The sequence below is a fragment of the Nelumbo lutea genome, chromosome 3 (genome assembly GCF_056320005.1).
Source record: "Nelumbo lutea isolate HS-2025 chromosome 3, American lotus-T2T, whole genome shotgun sequence".
NCBI lineage: Eukaryota > Viridiplantae > Streptophyta > Magnoliopsida > Proteales > Nelumbonaceae > Nelumbo > Nelumbo lutea.
The window spans coordinates 61345457-61356833 of NC_142686.1; the positions used below are offsets into that span (position 1 = coordinate 61345457).

The 11377-nt window shown below is 37.8% G+C and overlaps 1 protein-coding gene across 2 annotated transcripts; it reads left to right on the forward strand.

Moving 5' to 3' along the window:
• The first annotated feature begins 2155 nt into the window (after positions 1 to 2155).
• On the forward strand, positions 2156 to 10750 carry LOC148865258 (BTB/POZ domain-containing protein At5g48800-like). Of its 2 annotated transcripts, XM_088975438.1 has the most exons (5): positions 2199 to 2385; positions 5202 to 5268; positions 8493 to 9668; positions 9877 to 9955; positions 10061 to 10750. In XM_088975438.1, the coding sequence occupies exons 1-5, from the start codon at positions 2309 to 2311 to the stop codon at positions 10429 to 10431; spliced, it is 1770 nt and encodes a 589-aa protein (XP_088831564.1). In that variant the 5' UTR covers positions 2199 to 2308; the 3' UTR covers positions 10432 to 10750. The 2 variants fall into 2 exon arrangements, with proteins under 2 accessions (XP_088831563.1, XP_088831564.1); XM_088975437.1 differs by having other exon boundaries at positions 2156 to 2385; positions 9877 to 10750.
• Positions 10751 to 11377: the final 627 nt, after the last annotated feature.

Below are 11377 nucleotides of genomic sequence, written 5' to 3' on the forward strand. Positions count from 1 at the left end.
GGGCCAAAATACAAAGCTAGCGAAGACCTCCTCACCACATAAGACCCAGTCACCTCTTCGGCATGGACAAAATCAAGGAGCGGACCGCGAGTCGCTCCCAGAGCCTAAGGAATTGAATCAACGCTTATGAGCTCATCGAATTATTCATTCTGTGCCAAAAGGAGAAATTTACTCCCTTTGCCGAGTTACTCTCAGCTCAGGAGTGGGGGGCAAATGATGAGGGCGGATTTGGCCCTCCAATGATATTGTGACACATGGCACCTCAAAACAACTAGGTGACACCCGTAATCACTTTGGCAATAACTTAGCCAAGATGATGGTGTCCCACCTGGTGGCCTGGCACAGGCGCGACATGGCGGCTTGGCATAGGCGTGACCTGGCACAGGCACAAGCTGGTAGCCTGGCACAAGCACGAGCTGGCAGCCTGGCATAGGCACGAGCTGGCAGCTTGGCATAGGACGAGCTGGCAACCTGGCCCAGGCACGATCTGGCACAGGCACGAGTTGGCAGCCTGGCACAGGCACGAGCTGGCAGCCTGGCACAAGCACGACCTGGCCCTAGCGTGAGCTGACAACCTGGCACAAGCGCGACCTGACGGCCTAGCCCAGGCACGACCTGGTGGCTTGGCCTAGTCACGCCCTAGTGGCTTGGCCCAGGCGCAACTTGGCGGCCTGGCATAGGCACTGACCTGGCGACCTATGAGACGTGCTCACCAACAAATTCGGCATGCATATCCTAACACTTCCATGATCCTTGGAAGTTGGCCCACGTGCTGAACGATCCGGAGGGTGGTCAACGTGCATGGCGGTTACCTCTAGGAATCTCGAACCACTTAGACGACCTCACAGAAATCTCGGATATGGTGCATGAAGCCCACGCCAAACAATGCCTATATAAAGGCACCAACCCCAAGGGCAAGGGGGGAGAGCAAGTAAGCAAGTAAGCATATCCTAGGTCTCATACTTTATGATTTTTAGCTTGTAGTCTACCATGAGAGTACTGACTTAACCATCGGAGCTACCTTGCCGAGTTAGCCACCCGAGTCCTCTGACATTTGGTTCCTTGCAGGACTCTAAAGAGCAATGAAGCTCATCAATTCAGCTCGCCACCAAGCAGCTCACCACCTGGTCAGCCCGACACCTCCTAGGCAATTCGCCACTAGGTAGCTCGCCACCAGACAGCTCGCCACTAGAGAGCTCCACTTCATCCTCTGAGTCACAGGCCACTTGGAAGCAAATGTCAGTGACGAATTACTTAACCAAAAAGTTAATACATCACAAAAAAAAATTGATACATAACCAAAAACGGTTACATCAAAGTCCAATCACATTCAGGTAGTTAAATATGAGACCCTAATCCTAACCCTATTTTTTTAAATTGGGTTGAATCAACATTTTGCAGGGACTATGACCCACCCATATAAAGCCAGAAAAGAAACCGTTATGAGAAGAAATTCTGATGGACTGATGGGGTGAATGCGATGACTGTGTAACGGGCTGTTGAGCCATTGGTGATATCCCACGTAAGGCATAAATGTTAAGTGATGTATATTGAGTGGGAGAAAGTAGACATCCTTATAAGACACTGACCTAGATTTTCTATTTGTCCGAATTCCTTGAAAATGGTTGTAGGATGAGAAACATCATATCGAATCAAATCAGATCACCTTAGACATTCCATTCATTACTATAATTATTAATATGCAATGGGACCTTTCATCATCAAAACCACAAATCAGAAAATAGTGGGACCCATTGACCCCACTTAACAGGAATTCGAGTACCCTAATGGGTAGTGGTAGTGGGCATGCGTTCCCCATTATAACACGGGTCCCACCGGGTCCTACGAATTTTAGAGAGGCTGAGGTTTACCACTTTACTATGATGATTTCGACACACTAATTGGGGAGACTCTCTCTTTCGTTGCTTTGTCAAGTGGCAAAACTAAAATAACGACTTCTTTTCCGGCTTTTCTTTACATCTTTCTGAAACAGTTTTGACTTTGTTTGGATTTTGTTGTAAAGTTCTTGACTCTGAGTCCTCTTTGCTGGGCGTGAGATCGGGGGACTGTAGATGGCTTTGCAGTATGACCCACCACTGGGCCATACCTCTGGACGATTGCAATCTATTGTTTGAACGTCAGCTGTTTGACGAAAATGGCCCAACAACAACAGCGAAACCGACAACTGGCTCACCTCAATTCACTCTTGTTCTTCTTCTTCTTCTTCTGCTCATTTTTCTCATTCTTGTTTTGCTTTTTCTTTCTCTCTATACTGCACTATTTCATATTTGGGTTCCGTTACTTCTGTATGATGGCCCGGCACGAGATGCATCAGCAGCATCTCTGCTTGTCCAAGAACACCGGGAAGAGATGCAACAACGAGTGGTTTGTTCTCTCTGTCTTACTCTGCTGCTTTGTTGGGTTTATTCTAGTTTCTTTTCGTTTTACACTTCATTGTTAGTTTAGCTTGTATGTTATGTTCGTACTTTTTTTTTTCTCGCCTACTGTGGGCTTATATTGTAATGTGCAAAAGAAGAGCGTTCATGGGTTGTCTTAGTTTTTATGGAAAGAGTATAGATTATAGTTAAGTTTGGTTAGTTGCTTCTAAAACTCTGGTGGGAATTAGGAGTTGGGTTGGTGCTTGTTTAACAATTTGAGTAGCAGAACACTCCTGTCATAGTGCTTTCATTGGAGATGTTAGTTGAAGTTGACTTCTTCTCATATTCAAATGAAGTTTCTTTTTCTTGTTTTATTTTCCTGAGGGTATCTCTGTTTTTGGATTTTTGGGGTTATGCACCTTCGACTAATTTATCCCCAGGTTGATGTCGCTTGGCAAGGCCTTATTTTCATGTTAGTGTAAACAAATTTCTTTTGCAGTTCCAAGTACTCACTAGAACCGGGTAATGCAGTAACTTATATGGGTTGAAATGGATGTCTGATTTCAAGTTAATAATCTTTTCAAGAACAGGCTTTGGCTTCACAAAAATTTTCTTTTGTAGGGGATCCAATTACTTAGCTCGTAATTTTTATGCATGTTAATACCGTTATGGTCTTTTATGAGCATTTTTCTTGATCGCCAGCCAGTTCAAAGCATGAAGCACTGTATGCATTCATGATTTTTTTTTTTAACTAATTTGATTGGTAATATGAATATCACTCTAGAAAACCAATTCCTTCCTATTCATCAATTTCATTGAATTCATATTAACTATAAAATTTCTTTTAAATTTGATTTTTGAAAATCTGATTTTTTTTTTTTTTTTTTGCTTTTTTGATATCTTCTGAAGGGCTACACAATGGGGGGTAGCCCATCTCCCAACTCAGGTGCAGGCGGGATTCGATCCCAAGTCTCCTCTATGATCAGCAGGAGACCTTACCAACCATCTGGGTTTTGAGTAGTGGATTCTTCCAGAAATGATATCTGTCTTAAGTACTTAAGAATACATTTAGGGTCCACTTGATACATGTATCTGTAAATAGATCGGGTGTCACTCCAGTAAGCAAACCAAGTACTTTTTTTCTCTACTAAGAAAACCAAGCACATGCAATAGGAGCACCAACTACAAACCTCAATCAATTAAAGCATAGTTTTTCTGATCTATATCTTTTTCTGTTTGTTTGACTAATTTTCTGTGCAAAGAAGGAATTCTTCCAATGACAACATCTATTTTTTGTTGGAAAACTTCTTGCTTTTTCACCTTAGCTATTTCTATTGGTAATCTGTTTTCTTAGACTTGAAGGTAAGCAATGTTCTGATAATAAAATATCCATAGACATCATTTCATCTTCGTTTCATCTATGTGAAGCACGGTTAGTGTTAAAATGTTTAAAATTTCCCTTTGAAAATTTAAAGAAAAACCTCAAAAGAAATAATGGCTAATATAAGCATTAACTAGTCCATATCTCTTCTATAATGTAAATGACTTTCTAATCATCACTGAATCTTGCTACGTGCAGTTGGGGAATGAATGAAGTGTCTTTTAACAAACAAAGATGTGCCTCTTAAAAAGTTATAAGCATGTTGATGCAATTTACTCCTACTAATATATTCAAGTCTTCTATTTAATTGCTATTTCAAGACAGTCTCACAACTTTTCTATTTCAGTTCCCAAACTGATATGACCCTCCTCCATCCAGGCTTCGAATTGGCAATGCCAAGGCAAACTCAACACTGACCAAGTTGCCATTTTCCAATTGGAATGTTCTTCTGTTCCCACTTAGCAGTTTAATTCGGGCATCTTTTAGTTGTATATTTTTTTTTCTTAGGAATATCTTATTTAGTTCCGGTGTATTGATGATTTCTTTTAAGTAGTAATTGAATGCAGGTCCTTAACAGATTTGTCTATCCATAATATCCTACTTGTTCTTGTTGAGTGAAATCATGTTTTCAGAATAGTTAATTTGAGGCATGGTTTTGTAATATGGTGGTGGTTATGATAAGGAGGGAATCAAGAGTAACTTGACCATATGAGGTTTGCCAACTTTTGAAAACCTCTCCTGGAGCACCTTAAATATGTAGCCATCCCCTGACATTTACCTCTCTTATTATAAAACTTCACTTTTGGGCAACAAAAACATCATGTGTTTTTCAAGAAATATAATGGAGGAGAAAAAAAAAAAAGTATCCCTTATTCATTCAAGGAGCAATAAGATGGTCTTTTCATGTAAAATTTAATCTTCTACCTGCCAAAAATAGGTAAAATAGATTTCCCTATACTAATAAATAATGTAAAGGCCTTGGAAACACTCATCAAATGATATTTTTGGCTTCCTCACCTAAAACAGGCTGAATTTTCAGTGAATGGGTTGTAAATTATACTAAAATGGAAATATCAAGGAAGGGCAGCAAAATCTGAAAACCTAGGTTTTGGAAGTTAAAACAAACACTAGGAAGGGATTAGAAAATTTATTCTTACAGCTTTATTTAAATCATATGTACCGGTTTAAAAAAGGGCAGCCCAATGAGGCTCCTGCAAATGCAGGGTCTGGGGAGGGATAGATGTACACAGCCATGTGGAAGACATTTTCTCATTTATTGTATCTTGACTTTAGTAATTGTTATTAAGATCTTTGTTGACCTAAGTTTCATATATTTAACACATTTGAAATCTTATAAGAAGCCATGTGATCCTCTTCATCTTAAACTTATGGCATATCCATAAGCAATTGTATGTTGATAATTGGCTGTTGTTGTGTTGTAGGATATTCTCTGATGTTCCTAGTGATATTACCATAGAAGTCAGTGGAGCTACTTTTGCTTTGCATAAGGTAAATCTATATAATTATTTTTAAATTATTTATGCCATTTTATTCTGCAAATTCATTTCTATATGGAAGAAGCTATTAAATCTTTGTGAAGCTATTTGAGTTCTTTCATTTGTCTGAAAATTTATATGTTCCATTTACATAATCATAGGCAACAATGTCATTAATCAAAATATATTGTGTCTTGAAAGATGCATAGATCAGATATTATTCCTGCTTGTTTCAGTCTTTTAAATATTTCTGTAAAATTCATTTTCCATTGTCTATATTGTAGAAAAACTCAAAAGTGTTCTTTATAAGTTTAACATTACTGCTCTGCTTAATCATCCTTCTATGTTTCCATGATTCTTAACATACAGATTGCTAATCCTGTTTACCAGCTGCTACCAATTTTATTCTCAATTTCATGTGTCTCTGAGCTTCTATTGTTGTCTGTAGTATCCTTGCTTTGAGTTATATTATGTATATGCAGCCCAAGAAGTGAAGGACTTACACATCTTTTGCTCCTTATTTTAATCCTTTTTCTTTCTATTCTTTTCTTTTGGTTTCCATGCAAGGTCATTTTTTGTCTTTTAAATTTACTTATAATGTCATTGACATTCATGTGATCACCTAACTATAGTTTTGTCCAATTCTTCTGTAGATTCTTTGTTTATGGTCTATGTCATGGTTCATGATGTCGGTGAGATTTGGAAAACTTTCCCAAAATCTCCAAACTTTTCTAGGGGATGATATGAAATTATACAAGAATCGTTTTTTCCTAATAGCTCCAATATATTGCTGGCATGTAAGCAATTTTTCAAATTTCATTGATAAATTATACATTTAAGGATTAAAATTTTGGAATATCATCAGAAACTTTCAAATATGGCTGACTATACTAATATGATTCGCTTACTAAGTCACTATAATTCAAAAGGAAAAAAAAAAAAAAAGGCAGAGAACTACAAAAGAGGATTGTCAATCTAATTAAAACATATAATAATAACAAAAAGGGTAAAATATAAAAAGCTCTCCTGAGGTTTCTGACAATCACAATTCACAAAAACCTCCCCTAAGGTTTCACTTTAATAAAAGCCTCCCCTGGAGTTTGGAAAAAAACCTGCAGTACCTCCCTTCGATCATTGTTCCAATAATGGAGACTTGGAATTTATTAAATTTCCCTTACAACTTGTTAGGGCATCTTTATCAATAATCCAAAACATCAGATTTGCCCTTCTAGACTTCATTCTAGCTAATGAATTTATAAAGTAAAATTACTTTTTTCAATTTAACCCAAGGAAGTATTTTAGCTAAAAGTTAAAGTTCTTTTGGGGATATTTTAGTAAATTTGCATATGAATTGATAGGCATGAGTGTAAAATAATACATTAGGCCAAGGTTTTCCGTCCATGGCAATGATGGAAGGGGGGGTAACTGCAGTTTTTTTCAAAACTACAGGGGAGGTTTTTATATTTTACCCTAACAAAAAGACAAAAAGTTAAAACGGAAAGTCAATGACATATGTAAAGAAGAGAAGATGGCTAAAAGAGTCGAAGGGAGATAGAGAGAAATATACCTATTTAAGTCTCTTAATCTTCTCTTATTTGATTTGTACAGTTGTTTGCTATGGTTTTTCGAGCCTCAAATGTACCACCAAACTTCTTCTAATGATTCCTTGAAAGTTTATTAACTAATTCCGTGTTTCTAGAAAAATTTACCTGATTTTTTAGATTCTTCAGATATCTTAGCAAAATTAGCCAAATGTCCACAAAATTTCTCCATCTCTACATGGCAAAATGTCTATCCATGTCAACATTGTGAACCATGGTCTAGATATTGTTAGAGCAAAGGTCTGTGATCTAAAGTTAGTAGGGCTTTCTTTTGGAGACCTACAAATGATTTTTTTGTAAGCCTCTTCGCAAGAGTCTTCTGAAAGTTCATCATCTAAGCTATGTCCCAACTATATGGGGCCAGCTACATGAATCCTGTTTCGCCATTCCGTTCTGTTCAGTGCTATATCCATCAAGGAATCTCCTGAATGTTAATAGGAAAATTTGTATCATTCCTAAGAACTGGAGAACCAGCCTCTTCTTGGAGATACTTCGGTGGGATTTTCTGTCATTCCCATTTCCGCTGTTGTTTTCTTCTTTGTTGTGAGAATTTTAGCCTAGTCACATTTCTTTGATCCTGAGGCCTAACCTGTTCTACAACTTAAATTTGTATTTTACATTATGATTTTATTTATGCCTACTGCTTTGTATGATTCCATGCATAGTTCATTAAGATACCGAACTCCTAGACCTTTTTTTCTTTCCAAATGATATATACTCTCTCATATGGATGTACACCCATAATTTAATGATGGATATGGCATTGAACAGAACAGAATGGCAAAACAGGATTCCTGAAACTGACCCCATATAGTTGGGACAGGGCTTAGATGATTAAAATGACGACGATGTGGACAAGTTAATGAAAGTCAAATTATTCATTTATTTAGAGTATTAATCTGCTAATTATGATTAAAAGGCATGGCCTGATCATGGCCAGAGAAAACAAAGATGTTTGGAATAATTAAAATGGACTGAGCTCCATTTCCATGCTAATATAATAATACCAAATCAGAATACCAAATACTATCTTATGTAAGACATAACATGTCAACAGAGTAACAGACATCAACTGAGGTTAAAAATAAAAGATATCATCTAGTTCCTTCATCCTCTTGCTCATCCCCTACCAGAGTTCCATTATCCACTCTGAAACTGAAATCCCATCTAAATTTTCTACAATACATGTCTTTTTCTTTCAGGCAAGAGTATAGTATTCCGGGGGAACTCTAGACTTGATCATTCCCTAAGAGAGGATTCACTACCGGTTAGATGTGATTCATGAGATTGCAAATTGTCATATTGAGGGGCATAAAGATAATGAGAATTCATTCCAACAGATAAACCCTTATAGTATGTTGATTTCAGGTGGGGTTCCTAAGTGGAGAGTCAAGATCAATGAAATAAGAAACTGTTAGAATGAATTTTGTGAAGAAAATTAGATCTCCTTGACGTCCCACACCTTAAAAGTACTAGAGTAATATATAACCTAGCAGTTTGGTTTTAGCTGTAAACTTCAGATCTGCAGAAGAGATAAAAGTGTTATCTCCTTTTTTTCTGTGTCTAGAGTCGAGTATAATATACTTGTATTTGTATATTTTGAAATATTCTAATCATTTTAATTTGGAGAAAGCAGTTTCCTCTGGTCTCTCGAAGTGGGCGGATCCGTAAGTTAGTTGCAGAGCATAGGGATTTTAATATTTCCCAGATAGAGCTTCCTAGCTTACCTGGGGGTGCTGATTCGTTTGACATGGCCGCAAAGTTCTGCTATGGCATTAACTTTGAGATTACAGCCTCAAATGTTGCTCAATTGTGCTGCGTTTCTGATTACCTTGAAATGACTGAGGAATATTCAAAAGACAACCTTGGTTCTCGTGCTGAAGCATATCTTGATAGTGTTGTCTGCAAGAGCCTTGAAATGTGTGTTGAAGTCTTGCAGAAGTGTGAAAACCTGCTTCCTCTTGCTGATGAGCTGAAAATTGTCAGCAGATGCACTGATGCAATAGCATCCAAGGCGTGTGTAGAGCAAATAGCTTCAAGCTTCTCACGCTTAGAGTATAGCAGCTCAGGAAGGCTCCACATGAACAAGCAGGCCAAATGTGATGGAGACTGGTGGATTGAAGATCTCTCAGTTCTTCGGATTGACTTGTATCAGAAAGTCATAGAAGCCATGAAATGCAGAGGGGTCCGTCCAGAGAGTATTGGTGCATCACTTGTCAATTATGCTCAAAAGTTTTTGACTAACAAACCCAGCTTATGGAATGCATCTACCCAGCCAAATTTTGATTTAGTTGTCGGTTCTGTTGGCAATGAACAGAGGCTCATGGTTGAGACAATTACCAGCCTGTTGCCTGTAGAAAAACTTGCTGTTCCCATCAGTTTTCTTTTTGGACTTTTACGAACTGCAGTGATGCTAGATTGCGCAATTTCGTGCAGACTTAATCTTGAGAGAAGGATTGCATCACAACTGGAAATCGCTTCTCTTGATGATCTTTTGATTCCATCATTCCGCCATGCTGGGGATACTTTATTCAATGTTGACACCATTCACAGGATTTTGGTAAATTTCTCTCAGCAGGATGTTAGCGAAGATGATTTAGAAGATGAATCCACATATGGGTCTGATAGCCCTCATTCTCCTTCTCAATCTGCATTGTTCAAAGTTGCAAAATTATTGGACAATTACCTAGCAGAAATTGCTGCCGATGCAAATCTCAAGCTGAGCAAGTTTATAGCAATGGCAGATTCTTTACCAGCATATGCGCGTAATATACATGACGGTCTATATCGAGCAATTGATATATACCTGAAAGTAGGTATATCTTTTCCTTGCCTATAATAAACAATGAAAAATATAATTTGGTTTTTGATTAATAAAACAACTTCAATTTTTAACATGACAATAAACTGCCCTCAATTTTCATTTTAGAATCTAATCTTGAGATTGAATTGGATGAAGTATGGTCCTCTAATATCAACTTTTTGTTATGTTGTCTTATTCGTCTGAATTCATGTCTCAGGCCCATCAAGGTTTATCTGATCCAGAGAAAAAGATGCTGTGCAAACTGATTGATTTTCAAAAGCTCTCAGAGGAGGCAGGTACACATGCTGCACAAAATGAGCGTCTTCCACTACAGTCAATTGTCCAAGTGCTTTATTTTGAGCAGATTAGGCTCAGGAATGCCTTATGCTACTCTTATCCAGATGACAATCTTAAACCAATGCACCAGTCATGGCGGATCAGCAGTGGTGCATTCAGTGCAGCAATGTCTCCCCGAGACAATTATGCATCATTAAGGCGAGAGAATAGAGAACTCAAGCTTGAATTAGCTCGATTGCGGATGAGACTCAATGATCTGGAAAAGGAACATATTAGCATGAAAAGGAACATGGAGAAATCAAGCTCTCATAAGTTTATGGGATCTTTTTCTAAGAAGATCAGCAAGCTGAACTTGTTTGGTCATAGTTATTCCAGGGCATCAAGTTCACCTTCAAAGCGATCACAAACAACAGATTCTAAGATAGATAGAGAGAACAAGAGCAGCAGATGTTCTAGATTAAACACACTTATCTAGATCTTTTTTCACCTCTCTACTCAATAACTGCATGATCTGCTCTTCATGGCCTTTTCTGAACTTTTCTCACCTGTTTGTCTGGTGGTGCTTTGAGCTATCGAGAGGGGCTTATTACAGTTGAAAATGGTGATTTTCAATTGGTGTTAGTCCCATTCTCAATATCCTTGATTTTCACCAACAAGGAAGTCTTTTGCAGATACATTTAGAAAGTTACTCGTGTTACAGTCATTTTAACTGATCAATTCAGATAAATTGAACATATACCACACATTGTTTTTTTATTCCATCTTTTCTTCTGAATGTTCTGATCTCTAACAAACTCTGCATTCAAGTCGAAGCACATCAATTGAAATGATTTTTGACTTGTGAAAATACTTGGTTCCACCAATTAGGAAATCCCTTACAAACATATTTAGAAAGTCCGCATCTATATAGCTGAAAAATTATGCAGTACAAAACATTTTTGGTATTGGCATGAAACAAACTTAGATCTGCAAATATTGCATCATGAGAAATTTAATGTTGCACATAAGGTGAAATGGGTGCAACATTATAGCATTGGAAAGCCCTCATTATAGCAATATTCTAGGAAATCTAAAATAATCATCACTAACTACAACCTACAGGCACTTAAAATCATCCCTTGCCTCATTAAGGAGAAAGAGCACCAAGATTGTACCCTGGAAGACGGTAACAAATTTCCCATATTTGAAGTTTTGAATACTGAATCCTGTTCTTCCAGCTATGGTTCTCACTCCTACTTGAGTGTACAGGAGTCTGTCTATACTCATATATTTCCAAGGTTTTGCTACCAAGTAGCACTCTGCTGGTAAACATATTGAAGCACTCTGCTGGTCTCATGGAATCTCATGGATCAAACAAAGGATCTTCAGCTTTCCTAAACTACCCTTTTCAGCTCATGTTTGTAGACCTGGTTGGTTCTGGG